A 14,133-nucleotide genomic window follows, 5' to 3' on the forward strand; every position below is an offset into this window, starting at 1 on the left:
TCTTTTTTCTCTTTCCTCCTTATTCAAATGAAATAAACATGAATCTGGCATGGACAACAGGAGCGGCAGTTTCCAGTCCGTTGAAGTCCTCTGCTTTCGGGACCGCACCATGCAGGGGGCGAGAGACGTGTCTCACAGCATCATCTTCGAAGTGAAACTTCCAGAAATGGCATTTAGCCCAGGTAATCGGCACGTCCGTGCGAATGTATGTAATGACGAGTGACCAGACCGGCGTCCTGCCTACAGCTTCACCACAGCAGGAGAGAAGGCACAGCTCCCACCTCAGGGGCCATGTGCGCACCTTCCCGGAGCACGGGGCGGCTTGACCGGAGGCTGAGCTCCGGCAGCTTCTCCAGCGGGGGCTTTTCCAGTCTAGGGGGTGTTTTCTATTTTTATTTGTTGAGTTGTTGATCAACATGAATTCTTTCTTCATGCCTCTTCCTCTGGGAAGGGGAAAGTTTCTGATTAATTATGTGTTTGTTCATTGCAAGTGTGTGACCCTGTTCTCCATGGAGTATCAGTAAGCAAAGAATACATCTCCTTCCCCTTCTCATAGCTTCCCTCACCCTTCTAGATTAGGACACAGTCTGGGAAGCATTTTACCAACAGTGCTAGATGTGTCTGTGCGAAAATATGCATATACAGAGCATATGCACTCAAGGTAGAAATTATATCCAAGCCTGAGTGAGTGAGGAAAATGCCCACACCATGAAGTGCTTTGTGTGAAGCGTGTGTCCTGTGAGATCTGGGGCTCTGTCAGGCTCACTGAATCCCCTACAGCCACGTGATGTGCATCTGCAGAGTACCTCCGTGTAGGCAGTTTTCTTCAGTGCTCAGGTGTGCCTTAGTGTGTGCATTGGGTAGTGGGGATGCCCCGTCTCTTCCAAGGTGCTGAAGTCAGAAGGACCCAAGATTACCCCATTTGTTGTTGACTCTGTGCTGCAGCCTGGAGATCTTAAATACAACAGGAGAGGTGTGGTCCAGAAAAAAGCCACTCCATTCAGAGAGAGGCTTCCTGATTAACATTTGGTTTGGCGCCCTCTGCTGGTGCATCCTGAAATAGCTCCCATGGCGGCTCACTTAAGATGCACTGAATTTTCTTTAAGTTGCAACTCGAAGATTGGGTATGTGGAGTGTCACTAAAAAGCGAAGCCAAGAGGGTGTGTCCAGCAGATCCTTTTCCCATGCTCCTGATTTTATCCCGTGGGAGACATGCTGTCTTCCTGTGTCTTTATCGAGCTGCTCTGCTCCTTTCTCTGCTGTGGCTCATAGTTGCCCCTGCCATTCCTGCTGTCTGACCCCAATTAATGAAGGTTGCTGCCTCTCCATCTTCCTTATACCCCATGTTGAAGAGTGGTTAGCCACCTTAGAAGGGGCATTTTCCTTCTGTTTTACATATAGTGTCTCCAGTTCGCTGCACTTAAAGCTCCGTGATAAACATTGTGAAGACTTACTTAGCATCACAACATGAGTCCAAGACGTTTCCACAGTCACACTCCCCAGTGCAGCCATGCGCACCATAACAACATCATGCCACATAGCACAGTGGTCCCTCAAGACTCCATTGCCTAGTGATCTTGTGGCCACTTAATCTGTGTGAGTACACTCTGGTGTTCTCAGAGTCGGACAGTCATCAACCTGTCATTTCTCAGAACTCACCTCCACGATCAAGCGACACATGGCTCCCATCCAAGGCATCCCAGTTAGAACGGCAGCCATGTGAGAAGTGCTAAGGCCTCGATAGCTGGCAAAAAGCTGCTCTGGACACTGGCTGGCGCAGGTGTGGCCACTGCTGGCTTCCTTCTCCTGCCCCTGTGCTCTGCCTGGTTCCCAGCTATGAGTGGACACGTCTCATTCACAACATGTTCCTCCGTCATTCGGCTGTGTGTTACAAGGGCGGCTTACATAGAAGCATATGATCTTCACATGTATTTTTCATTATTAATACGCTCTCAGAGAATCTAATTTTCTTAGTAATGGCTGTAGCCAACCAGGCACGGCATCACACACCTGTAACACCAGCAGAGACAAGCAAATGGAGCGAAGGGAAGGGGAGGCCTGTGTACGTGGGTGTTTCGGTTTGGAATGGCCAATTGTCTCAAGTATTGTATGTAAGGGGGAGATCGTGGCTGTCCTGGCGGCAGTATCAGAGGGGCGTTTTTCTATTTAGCAGAAGAAGAGTTTAGAATAACGAATTCATGTAGAAAATGAGTGAGGCTCTCTGAAGTCTTCACCTGAGCGTCAGTGCAAGCACGTGCATGAGTTTGTAAGTGTGCTTGAGTGTGTACTTGGATGAGTGAGTATGTCAGTGTGCGCATGAGTAAGTGTGTGAGCATGTGAGCTCATGAGGGTTTCCAAAATTGCATGTGCATACATGTGTCTGCGTCCGAGAGGGTATTTCATATGTGTGGTTTGGAGTGTTGGTGTTAATGGGTATGCACACACATATGTGTGTATTTGTGGGTTTATGTGAGTCTGGACTTGTATGTGACCATGTATAAACATGTACATATGAATGTGTGTAAGTAGGAAAATTTATGTCCGTATATGTGCAAATGTGAGGGCCTTTAAGTGTATTTGCATGAATGTATGTATATATGTTTATGTGTGTAAATGTACTCCTGTATGTGAATCCATGTGGCTACAACTGTATGTGAGTATGCATTTGTGAGCCTATACACACACACACACACACACACACACACACACACACTCATGCACACACTGACATACGCACATGTTCACTTTCATCTAAGGACCCATTCAAGCACACTCACAAACTCATACACACGCACACACTATATGTGGGGGGAGGTGAGTTGGTATGGGCACTTTGGGGTTCTGTCTTACTGTGAGAGAGTGTATGCATATGTGGCTGGGCATTCAAGGTTGAGTGCATACGTGAATATGAGTGCACATTTCTCTGTCAATACGTGTATATATGTTAGCGTGAGTATGGATGGACACGTATAAGACTGTGTGTGTGTTTGAGTATTGCATACATGTATTGGTTCATCTTTGAAAATATATATAGGTGAGGGTAAGTGTGCATGCCTCTGTGTCATTGTGTCTGTGAGTGTGGGGTTATCTGAGTATGTGGGTGAATGTGTATGTAAGAGAGCATGTGTATCCATGTGTACACACACATATGAGTGTGACACTGTCAGAGTGAGTTTTGTCAGTGTGTATTTAGTGCAGTGGGTATCTTAGTGCAGATGGTATTTGAGTGTGCAGGAGTTGAGTATGAACGTATGTGTGTGAGAGTGTACAGTGTGTGTCTTTATGTTGAAACCATGCATATGTTTTGCATGTATGTGGGGTGTGAATGCATAACTGTGTAAGTGTGTGTGTGTCACTGATGACGTAACTCCACCATCGCAGCTTTCACACACGGAATATTGCTCTACTACCAAGCTGTAGCCCCAGCCCCAGCCCCAGCCCCAGCCCCAGCCTCAGTCCCAGCATCTTTACTTAAAGCAGATGTTGGAAGTGATACTGAAATGTAACCTGAGGCTGAGTTCTCTGCTCAGGAGTTGGAACTTGATTCTGAATAGAGAAAAGTCTTTGAGAAAAGGAGCAGACAGAGGTCCCACAACAGCAGAAGGAATCATGAGAGGTCTTGTGGCCCTGAGGGGTTTCCAGGATGTAGTGAGAGTATTCCACAAAGTAACAGATCTGCAAATGTGGAAATAACATCTCAGTCTTTGTAGCACAGAATAGAATTTACTTTGAAAAGTTCTGGGACTGGGGTTCCTGGGGCTTCTATAGCAGGAGTTAAAAGAGGGCTCTTGGGCTGGAGAGATGGCTCAGCAGTTAAGAGCACTGGCTGCTATTGCAGAGGACCTGGGTCCAATTCCCAGTACCCACATGGTGGTTCAAAACTGTAACTCCAGTCCTAGAGGACCCGATGCCTCCTTCTGGCCGCTGAGGGCACTGCACACATGTGGTGCACTTTCTTGCAGACAAAACACTCCTACACACAAATTAAAAAAATAAAAAGGAAGGCAGTCGTAGAGAAAAGGAGAGGACAGAAGGCTAAGTAGCAGGAAGAAGCGGGCAGTTGGGATGAGAGGGTTCAGTTTGTAAAGCACTTGCCACACCAGGGTAAAGACATGAGTTCTGCTTTGTTTTTATTTCCCCTTTAGTAAACTTTGTGTTTTATTTGCAATTAAGATTGCCCTAAAGCAGTTGGCTGGGAGAAGAACCAGAAAGGAGGCATGGGACCAAGGATGGTGAACCTCAGCGGGTGCATGGACCCCAAAAGGTAGACATGACCCACCCTCCTTGTCTCCAGTGGGTGTGGTGGCCGATGCTGTGCTGTGTCTTCAAAGATGCTGGTCCTGAGCCAGCCACTGCTTGTCTAAGTTGTCTTGAGGGTTAGCATGACAGTATCCTGACACATGTATGGCTTCTTTACTCATTTCCAGCTCCGACTCTCAGACACCTGGACCTCACCTTTTCCAGTTGTTACTATTATTGTTGTGTTATCGTTCTTTATACAGAGTCTTACTATGCAGCCCTGACTGGCCTGCATTTGTGGAGAAGCCATTTTAGATTCAGGGATGAGAATCCACTCACCCTTTATTAACTTTTTGTTTGTTTGTTTCTTTTTTGATTTTTCAACACAGGGTTTCTCTGTATAGTTCTGACTGTCCTGGACTCCCTCTGTAGGCTAGGCTAGTCTCAAACCCACAGAGAGCCACCTAAGTGGCTCCCAAGTGCTGGGATTAAAGGCAAGTGCCACCACTACCCAGCTCATGATGGCTCTGATTTCCCTTTCACCTGGCTGTTGGGAGTACCATATAGAAATTTCACCCTGCCCCAGAATCGAGAAGGACAGTGGCATGTTTTCTGTGTGGTAACCTTTCTCCCCCCTTGTTATCTATAGGCTTTGTCTTATTCTTACTGAGATTTCAATGGCCCAGTTACTTCCCTCTTGTTCCTTAAATAGACCACGCCTCTCTGTTCGAAATGAGGCAGGAGCACGAGTGAGTGGCTCACCAGCACATCAATCTTGTGTTCCAGGCTGGCCGAGTCATCTGTGGATCTGAACCTCAAGCTGATGTGTTGGCGATTGGTCCCCACCCTGGACTTGGAAAAGGTCGTGTCTGTCAAGTGCCTGCTGCTGGGAGCTGGTACCTTGGGGTGTAACGTGGCGAGGACACTGATGGTGAGTTTGGGGGGGGCGGGGGGGCCTCATGGATCCTGTCAAGCTATGCCTCTTGATTTCTATCACATGATTGTCTCCCATTTCCTAGATTCCCTTGTGCCTCCCTCCTACTCCTCTTTGCTCTCCTCAGCATCTTTGTCATTCTAAGAGCAATCTGTAGCCATTGTGAGACCAAAGCAGGGAACACCCCTCCAGCCACAGCCCCAGCTGCCTTCCTAAAAATAGTCAGATTTCGCATGAGGATGTCATAATTGATGCCAAGAGTTGTCCTGGCTGAAGGAAATAGAGACCTTTCACAGGCCTTGTCACTAATCTGTTCATTTATATTTGTAAAAACTGGCTCAGAGCCTGCAATTTATAAAAAGTTTTCTTTGTAATATATTAGTCCAACTTTAAAGCCATATGATCCCATAACCTGTGAGGAAATTAGGGAGTGGAGAGATAGCTCAGAGCTTAGGACCACTGGCTGCTCTTGGAGAGAACCTGGTTCAGTTCCCAAGTATTGCGTTCTTGAAGTACTCTAAAACTGCTCTCCATCATTCACATGGGAACGACTTGCATGTCATTTTTCTGAAGACTTAATTGAGGTTCAAAGTGAGTTTCCAGAAGGGTTGATATTTATACTTAATTATTCAGTAAGAGAAACCAAAGACATCTGGGGCTCTCGCCAACCCTGAAACAACCCAGTGGAATTTTCACATTCTTCCTGTAGCAGCACTGTCAAAAATAACACCTTATGAGTGAGAATTACTCTGATACTTTCTGCTCTAAGGACTGTGGGGATCCAGGCCCTGTCATAATTATTTTGCCTTTAAAAAAAAAATTGACATCTTAGTGATGAAGAACTGAATTTGTACAATTTACTTTCTACACTTTCCTGTGTTCTAAGGTTCCCCACTGCTCAAAAGCAAAGCCCTTCCTAGAGACTTCTAGAAAGATGTGCTTGTCGGGGCATACCGTGGCCTCCTGTTTCCTTGCAGGGCTGGGGCGTCAGGCACATCACATTTGTGGACAACGCCAAGATCTCCTACTCCAACCCCGTGAGGCAACCTCTGTATGAATTTGAAGATTGTCTCGGTGGTGGCAAGCCCAAGGCTGTGGCTGCAGCAGAGCGGCTCCAGAAAATATTTCCCGGAGTGGTAAGTTGATGATTTGGGGGGAACACCTATATTTTCTTTCCTGTAAACTCTGTAAATGCTGGGGAGTGAGCTCTGTGGCTTTGGTGACTGACAGCCAGACGTGTATTACTGCCTGCCAGACAGTCTTCCTATGACCAAGGCTGCTGCCTCAACTCTATGATAGCCTTTTAAAAACACTGCCAAGATGTCAGGGAGCAGGGATGGTCATTGGCTGAAGCACTTCCTGTGTAAGCATGAAGGCAGGCATAGAAGTGTGTATGTGTATGTGTGTGTGATTCTGGTGCTCCCACGGTGAGAAACGAGGCAGAGATGGCCTGAAAGTCCTGTGGAAGAAGGCATAGATCTGTCAGTTTACCCAGGGGTAGACAGGCTTGTCCACCTGGGAGAACAGTCTGTCACTGGAGAGTGTGAACCTCCCATGGACCCATGCAGAGGTTGCTTTGAATCTGAGCTGAGCCACTTAGTTCCTGACCTTTTGCTCTCTTGCACCGACCTCCTGCCATCTTTCCAGTCACTTTTGGCAACTCTAAGAAAGCCTATGTTTTCATGCTTGCCCATGGCCAGTGGGCTGCAGAGGCTTGAGATTCAGTTTGTGACCCTTTCCTTTCTGTGGAAAGTGAACATCCCTGGCTGTACTGCACCTGTGACTCTGAGTGCCATCCTCAGCACTACACACACACACACACACACACACACACACACACACACACAACTGGCTCAAGGAAGTGGGGAAGGTGGAGAACAGGGCACAGGTATTTGAAGGAAGGAGCAGTAGCACCGTGCACAGAGAAATTCCTGGTTGTAAGTGATATGAGTGTGGCCATTGCTTCCCTAGAATGCCAGCGGGTTCAACATGAGCATCCCCATGCCAGGACACCCTGTGAACTTCTCTGACCTCACGCTGGAGCAGGCCCACAGAGACGTGGAACAGCTGGAGCAGCTCATCGAGAGCCATGATGTCATCTTCCTGCTAATGGACACCAGGGAGAGCCGGTGGCTTCCTACTGTCATTGCAGCCAGCAAGCGGAAGGTAGAGTGCGCCTCCGGCTACCTCTGTGTTGACCTTAGTGAGCCACCCAAGAGAGAAGTTTCCACAGGCCGCCCTCCCCCAAGAAGGAGGGTGACCTGTGTGGCCCTGTAGCTCTTTTTTACCTCACACCATCACCCAGCAAGAATGTGCTTACTGTTCTCCTAGCGATCCTCGCAGGTGCTGCTGTTAGTCCCTGTGAAGTTCAAGGCCCTGCGATGTTTCACTAAGTACGCAGCCGCTCTCAGGGGAGTTTTCAAAGAATGCTAATAAGAAAATGCCATATTATAAAATAGTGTATTATGAATCTTATGTTACATTTATGTATAAAAACATGTATGTCTGCCTCTACCACCAGCCACCCTTCGTCTGTCTATCAGTCATCTGTCATCTATCATTTTTTTTATCATGTATGGAGCAACGGACAAGAACAGAAGGGGAGCTACAAGAGGCAGTGCCCCAGAGTTTCTGGAGCCCTCAGAGCTGTGTCAGGGGTGGTTTATATCTTTTCTTCTCCAGCATCCCTTTTCTTGATTCTTTCAAACTTTGTATGTGACCAAAACTTTGGGAGAACAACTTAAATCACAACCCAGGGGAGTTCTTACGGTACAAACGAAGAAAGCTCCTCTTAAAAATCCATGTGGTGGTGGCACGTGCCTTTAATCCCAGCACTTGAGAGAAAGAAGCAGGCAGATCTTTAAGTTCAAGTTCAGGCTGATCTACAGAGTGAGCTCCAGGACAGCCAGGGCTACACAGAGAAACCCTGTCTCCAAAAAACCAAAAACCAAAACAAAATCCACATTGTGGGCAAATCATGGTTTGTAAATCATGTCTCAGTAAACCTTTCCAAGGAACTAAAAGGGCATGGAAGCATGGTCTGGATAACCACCAACTGCTGTCCACACCTCCCTCCTGTCAGCCTCATGACCCTGGGACCGAGGTGGAACTGTGACCCTCGATACCCTCTTCTCTAAACAGGCATGTTTGTAAGGGGTTTTAACTGAGACAGCTTATGTTAGCAGCTTATCAAGTCTCCTGCAGGTTTCGAGTGGCTATGAAAGTTTAGTTACGCTCACATGAAAAAGAAAAAGAAGGCAATTTAAAGGTAGCCACATATGAACTTAGCCTCAGCCTGAGGTTGGTTTGTCCTAACTCCCTTTTATTCCTTCAATGCTAGCTGGTCATCAATGCTGCCTTGGGGTTTGACACCTTTGTTGTCATGAGACATGGCCTGAAGAAGCCGAAGCAGCAGGGAGCTGGGGACTTATGCCCAAGCCACCTTTTGCCACCTGCTGATTTGGGCTCCTCACTTTTTGCCAACATCCCCGGGTACAAGCTTGGCTGCTACTTCTGCAATGACGTGGTGGCTCCAGGAGACGTAAGTCGAGTTCCTTGTTCCTGCCCTCCCAGTGCTGTTTAAAGGTTGTCTAGTAAAGAGCATTCTCTAGTTGGGGTCAGGGTGGCACCCTTACCTGGAGGGCTGAGCCACAGTCACTGCATGAATGTGATCACAGCTGTGTGACCCAAGCTGAGTGAGGAAGCTTCTGCATAGCCTGCTCCCTTGTAGCCCTACACTGACTCTAGAAAAAGCCCCAGAACCAAGGAGACTGAAACCCCAGGTTCTGGTCCAGACCTTATGCTGCCTCCTTGATGATCCAGAAGGCCTCTTGTTCCCTGTGATTTAGCAGAACAGGGCAGGGCACAGGCCTGTCACACTGTCTGGAAACCAAATTTCAGGTAAACAGAAAGTGTTCCTTTTTGGTTTTGTTTTTTTAACTATATAAGTATGCCCTTTATAGTATTCAAGAGCTGCTTAGAATTAAAAAAAAAAAAAAAAGTATTTGCTGTCTGTCTGAAATTGAACTCTTAATTGTGCCTCGTGTATTTTATCTGACCATCTAGATGAGGAAGGCCGTGTGCCCTGAGCATGCTCAATGCTGAGCAGGTGGAACGTGAGGCAGCCAGGAGCACCTCCATCTGGGTTCTCCAGATTAGTGAGCCTATGGGAACAGGCATTCCTCAGGGCCCAGGGGCCGATGTGTTCTCTGAAGTGCCCTATTTCCCCTTCTGCTATTATCAAACCCAGTGTGCTCTCTAAAACAACTGGCCTTTCCTTCCCCCAGCACAGAGAAAAGCTGCCATCTCCTCATGTGTAGAGAGGGAGGCTTAGTGGCCTTCATCACATACTGGAATGCGCAGCTTGCCCTGTTCATCAGTGGTCACCATCAAGCAGGGCTGAGCCCCCAAGCAGGACAGCCATGTCTTTCTTTTCATTGCATAAGTGTTTTATAGCATCAAATAGCCACAAGATTTGCCCCCATTTGGAAGGTTAGAGTTGTGGGGTTGCCCTAGGAACAGCTTGTGTGTTGAGACAGATGGTAACAAATGCTTGCAGTTTTGCAGTTAAGTCCTCAGACCACAGGCTGGGGAATGAGGCAATGCACAAGAGCAGAGGACAGCAGGGTAGAGATCGTGGCTCTTGCCTCATTCAGGGTCACTCTGAGCCATTACCGTAGGCTGAATGGGAGGAAGGGGTGACGGAGTACTCATGATTGTTCCTCCCTGTGACCACGTACTAGGGAGGTGATGGATTCCTCTACAGGAGCCCTGGGTGCAAAGCCACCATGAGGCTGTGATGCTGATGGCTAATGTCCTCGTCTCTGTCTCTTTACAGTACATATACTGTTCAGCATAGTGTCTCACTTAATTACATACTGTTTTGCTTATTATGACACTCCCAAGACTAGATAGGGTGAGGCTGGCTGGCCTTCATCGACTGCACCGATCTGGTTGTATTTTAAAGCTTTATCGTGGGGAGTTTCAGGTTCACCTAGGGCTGCCTGGACTAGAATATTCTATGCATGCCCATGGTTGTTTGTCTTTAGTCAACCAGAGACCGGACTCTGGACCAGCAATGCACAGTGAGCCGCCCAGGCCTGGCCGTGATTGCAGGTGCCCTGGCTGTGGAGCTGATGGTTTCTGTCCTGCAGCATCCTGAGGGGTGAGTCTGGAACCCAGATGAACATTTGAACTTCGAGCTCTCAGTTTCCTTGGCCTCCCTTACCCTCTTCTCAGGCTTTCTGACCTCAAAACAAGACTAAAAATAACCTAGTCCAATTCTTAGGCCTGAAAGTACTCATCATGTGATCTCTTGGGCATGCCCCCGTGCCCTTCTTGAATTCTTCTGATGATTTTGATAGCTGGTAAGGAAGAAGGAAGACTTCGGCACGGGCATTTGGCCTTTCACACGTCACTTCTGTTAGTCTGTTGTGTGGTTTTCTTAGCCCTGGACATTGTGAATATGTGTACTGCATAATGTGTATACTGAATATGCTGTGTGTATAATATGTGTACTGTGTAATGTGCCACTGGCGTTAGGAATTATATCACCTGCCTGTGGCCGAGGTCTGTGTCCAGAAACGTGGCCAAACAAACTTCAAGCTCCCCCGTCTAGGGTAGGTTCAGAGGCTCAGCATGTGCCACTCAGCACAAGATGCTGCTCTCCAGTATCACACCTGTGTGGCCGTGCCATCTCACCATCAAATAAGCGTTCATTTTAATAACAAACTAAAAGCCATTGGGGCTGGAGACAGAGGAACCCCTTTAATCGCTTTCTTTAATTAATAGATTTGTTCTTGGATAATTTTATATGTGTATAGAACACGATTATAATGATTACTCTCCCCCCACCACTGCCTGTCTCAAGCTTCTACCCTACAAGCATGCACAGCTCTATACCGTACCTTCCTCCCTCCCAGAATCCATCAGATGGTGAGGGCTCAGCAGTGGGCAGTAAGGCCTCCTTGTTACTTTTCTTCAGGAAGCATTTTCTCTCACATGACTACAGTTTACAACAAAACCACACCTTTTAACTTCAGAATGGACAAAATCCATACGGAAGGTCACAGGTCACATCAGCTTGGTATCTCTCACCAGCTGCCCGACTGTAAAGGAATGTCCAGACGCCAAGTGTCACAGGCTTGTCACTATTGAAATCTGACTTTAAACAGATTCTTGATGGGTGCCCATGTCTATCCTCCTATTCAACCTTAGCCCCTGCCTTGTCTCCAGAACTTGAGCCCTCACCACAAAGGCCGTGACTATCCCCAGTTCTAGCCTGGCTTCTCGAGCAAGGTCATTTCCTAGTGAGGCCCCGGGGAGGATGAACACACTGGCCAGCCTTTCCCCTGTCTTCCCGCGCTGTCTGGAATGCACCAAGTAACCTCTTCTCTTAGGTCGCTGGACCTCTCAGGACATGACTTCCCTCCCAATGTCACCTTGCAGGTCTGGTGCCTCCCTGTTGGTCCTGAGCATAGATCTTACCTGCTTGTCCCATTTTTCAGTCAAGGCAGCACATAGCAGGCAAAGCACAAATTCGTTGGCTGCCCTGACATTAGCATGCCTTGCAGTTATTAGCTTATATTCTCTAAGTGCAGCTTCCCCACTCTGCATGCCCACCACGCTCACACCCAGCACACATCCCTCAAGGCCAGAAAGTGCTGTTTTGGTTGCATAATCCCAATACCGCTGTTTCCTGTGCTTCTAGCACAGAATTCAGCCATGCTTTCCTATCACAGCAAATGGGTCAGCCACTTTCTCCATGGACCCCTTTTGCCAACAGCTGCCTTGGTGCTGCAAAAGTGTGAAGTGCCCCTTAAAGAACCTTTCCAGAAAACACACCCTTTGATTTATATAACAAGGAATATTAAGAAATCTAGCTCTGTTGGCTAGGCCTGATGCCTCTCTGAGTAAAGCTGTAAGAGGCAGAAGAGGAGACTAAATGTTGTTAGATGACCAGAGGTGTCTTCACATTTATTTTTGAAAATTATTCACATATTTAAATCCCAGAAGATACTGTTACATAGTTAATATTTATTTAGTTTTGCTAACATTTTTCATTTCTTCCTGTGCCCCTAAACTTGCAGCTCTGAGGCATTTTCTTCTGCCTGCAGAATTCCCTTAAGCACTTCAGGTTTTGTTTGTCTGGAAAGGCATTTAAGGTTTCTCATGTTTGATGGAATTCAAGACTGCCATGTTCTCTCTCTTTTCCTTCTCCTCCTTCCCCTGGGGGCTTTAGGGCAGTCTCCTGCTCTAGTTCATTCTGCCTGAGCCTTCCACAGCTTCTGGCATCTCTGTCCTGGGAGTTCCATCTGCAGCATACATTCTTAGCCCTGTTCCCCGGAGTACCACTCTGTCCCATTCTCTTGTCCATTTCTTTCTAAGACCCCCAGCTGCACTCTGTCTGGTCTCCCAGTGTCCCTCGTGTGGGTCCCCTGCGTCCTCCATGTTCTTTCTGTCTTCCCTTGCTTCTACAGTTGGCTCATCCTCCTGTGTGTTAATTCTTTGCCTGGAAAAGGTTAAACCCATCAAAGTTTTCAGTGTCATTGTCACATTTCAGGTCTACACTCTCCATATAATCTTATTTCACACAGCTCTTATTCTCAAATAAAGTTGTGATTTTGCCCTGAGGGCAAACAGGTGCCCACACCTGATTGGACTATAGACACTGTGGTTCATTTCTCAAAAGTTTGAGCAAGGCCCTCCTCCAAGTGCTTTATAACTGTTGACTTCTTTGATCCCCTGTAGATGTTATTAGGAAAAAACTAGTATTTGTGATTTTGTTGGTGTTATTTGTTGGACAGATTCTCCCTGTATCCCAGGCTTGCCTTGAACTCATGTAGCACATGTTGGCCTCACGCTCACAGAGATCCTCAATCTGCCCAGTGCCAGCATTACCAGACCATGCCATCTCACCTAGCTCATTAGTCCCAATTTCTGGTGGGGGAGCTGAGTTTGGGGGAGCTAATGAGTGGCAGCCAGGCTTAGCCCCCCAGCACTGCTGTACCCTGATTTGGAGGGTTCTGCTCTATGTGCCATTGTAGTACAGACGGAGAGAATCAAATGTAGAAAATAGTTATTTCTCATCCAAATTAAATTCCAAGAAAGGCAATGTGGAAAGTCACAGCGAGTATTCTGTTTGTCATGTGACTCAGAGAGCCTCAGTGGCTAGTACACGAGGCATGAAAGGGGAATGAGCAGCTGTGTCCTCCCCTGCCTTCACCTCATCTGCCACCCAAGTTTCTTACTACCTGGTAGGAAGTAAAATCCTTGAGAGATGACTCTACACCTCCTTGATCCCAATGCCCTGCCCACTTTGTCCTGGTAACAGGTAAAAAAAAAAAAAAAAAGTTCTTCTGGGTTGTTTCTAGATTCTGGCTATTACAAATAAAGCCCAGATTCCCTCAACTGAAGAATGGATAGAGAAATTGTGGTACATTTACATAATGGAATACTACTCAGCAATTAAAAACAAGGAAATCATGAAATTTGCAGACAAATGATGGGAACTAGAAAATGTCATCCTGAGTGAGGTATCCCAGAAGCAGAAAGCCACACATGGTATATACTCTCTTATAAATGGATATTAGACATGTAATAGAGGATAAACATACTAAAATCTGTACACCTAAAGAAGCTAATCAAGAAGGAGGATCCTGGGTAAGATGATCAATCCTCACTCAGAAAGGCAAATGGGACAGACACTGGAAGAGGGAGAAAACAGGGAACAGGACAGGAGCCTACCACAGGAGGTCTTTGAAAGACTCTACCCAGCAGTATGTCAAAGCAGATGCTGAGACTCATAGGCAAACTTTGGGCAGAGTGCAGGGAATCTTATGAAAGAAGGGGGAGATAGAAAGACAGGAGCTCCACAAGGAGAGCAACAGAACCAAGAAATCTGGGCACAGGATTGATACTCCAACCAAGGACCATGCGTGGAGATAACCTAGAACCCCTGC

General features: G+C 47.1%; 1 protein-coding gene across 4 annotated transcripts in view; it reads left to right on the forward strand.

The window, feature by feature from the left end:
• Atg7 (autophagy related 7) overlaps positions 1-14,133 on the forward strand; it is a 197,824-nt gene that overhangs the window by 53,018 nt on the left and 130,673 nt on the right. For all 4 annotated transcript variants that reach the window (XM_060383958.1, XM_060383957.1, XM_060383959.1 and 1 more), the window contains 7 exons: positions 61-182; positions 4,174-4,264; positions 5,026-5,170; positions 6,151-6,309; positions 7,145-7,339; positions 8,514-8,714; positions 10,222-10,337. In XM_060383958.1, coding sequence (XP_060239941.1) covers positions 61-182; positions 4,174-4,264; positions 5,026-5,170; positions 6,151-6,309; positions 7,145-7,339; positions 8,514-8,714; positions 10,222-10,337 — 1,029 coding nt within the window. The remainder of the gene's footprint in view (positions 1-60; positions 183-4,173; positions 4,265-5,025; positions 5,171-6,150; positions 6,310-7,144; positions 7,340-8,513; positions 8,715-10,221; positions 10,338-14,133) is intronic.

The sequence above is a fragment of the Meriones unguiculatus genome, chromosome 5 (genome assembly GCF_030254825.1).
Source record: "Meriones unguiculatus strain TT.TT164.6M chromosome 5, Bangor_MerUng_6.1, whole genome shotgun sequence".
NCBI classification, from domain to species: Eukaryota; Metazoa; Chordata; class Mammalia; order Rodentia; family Muridae; genus Meriones; species Meriones unguiculatus.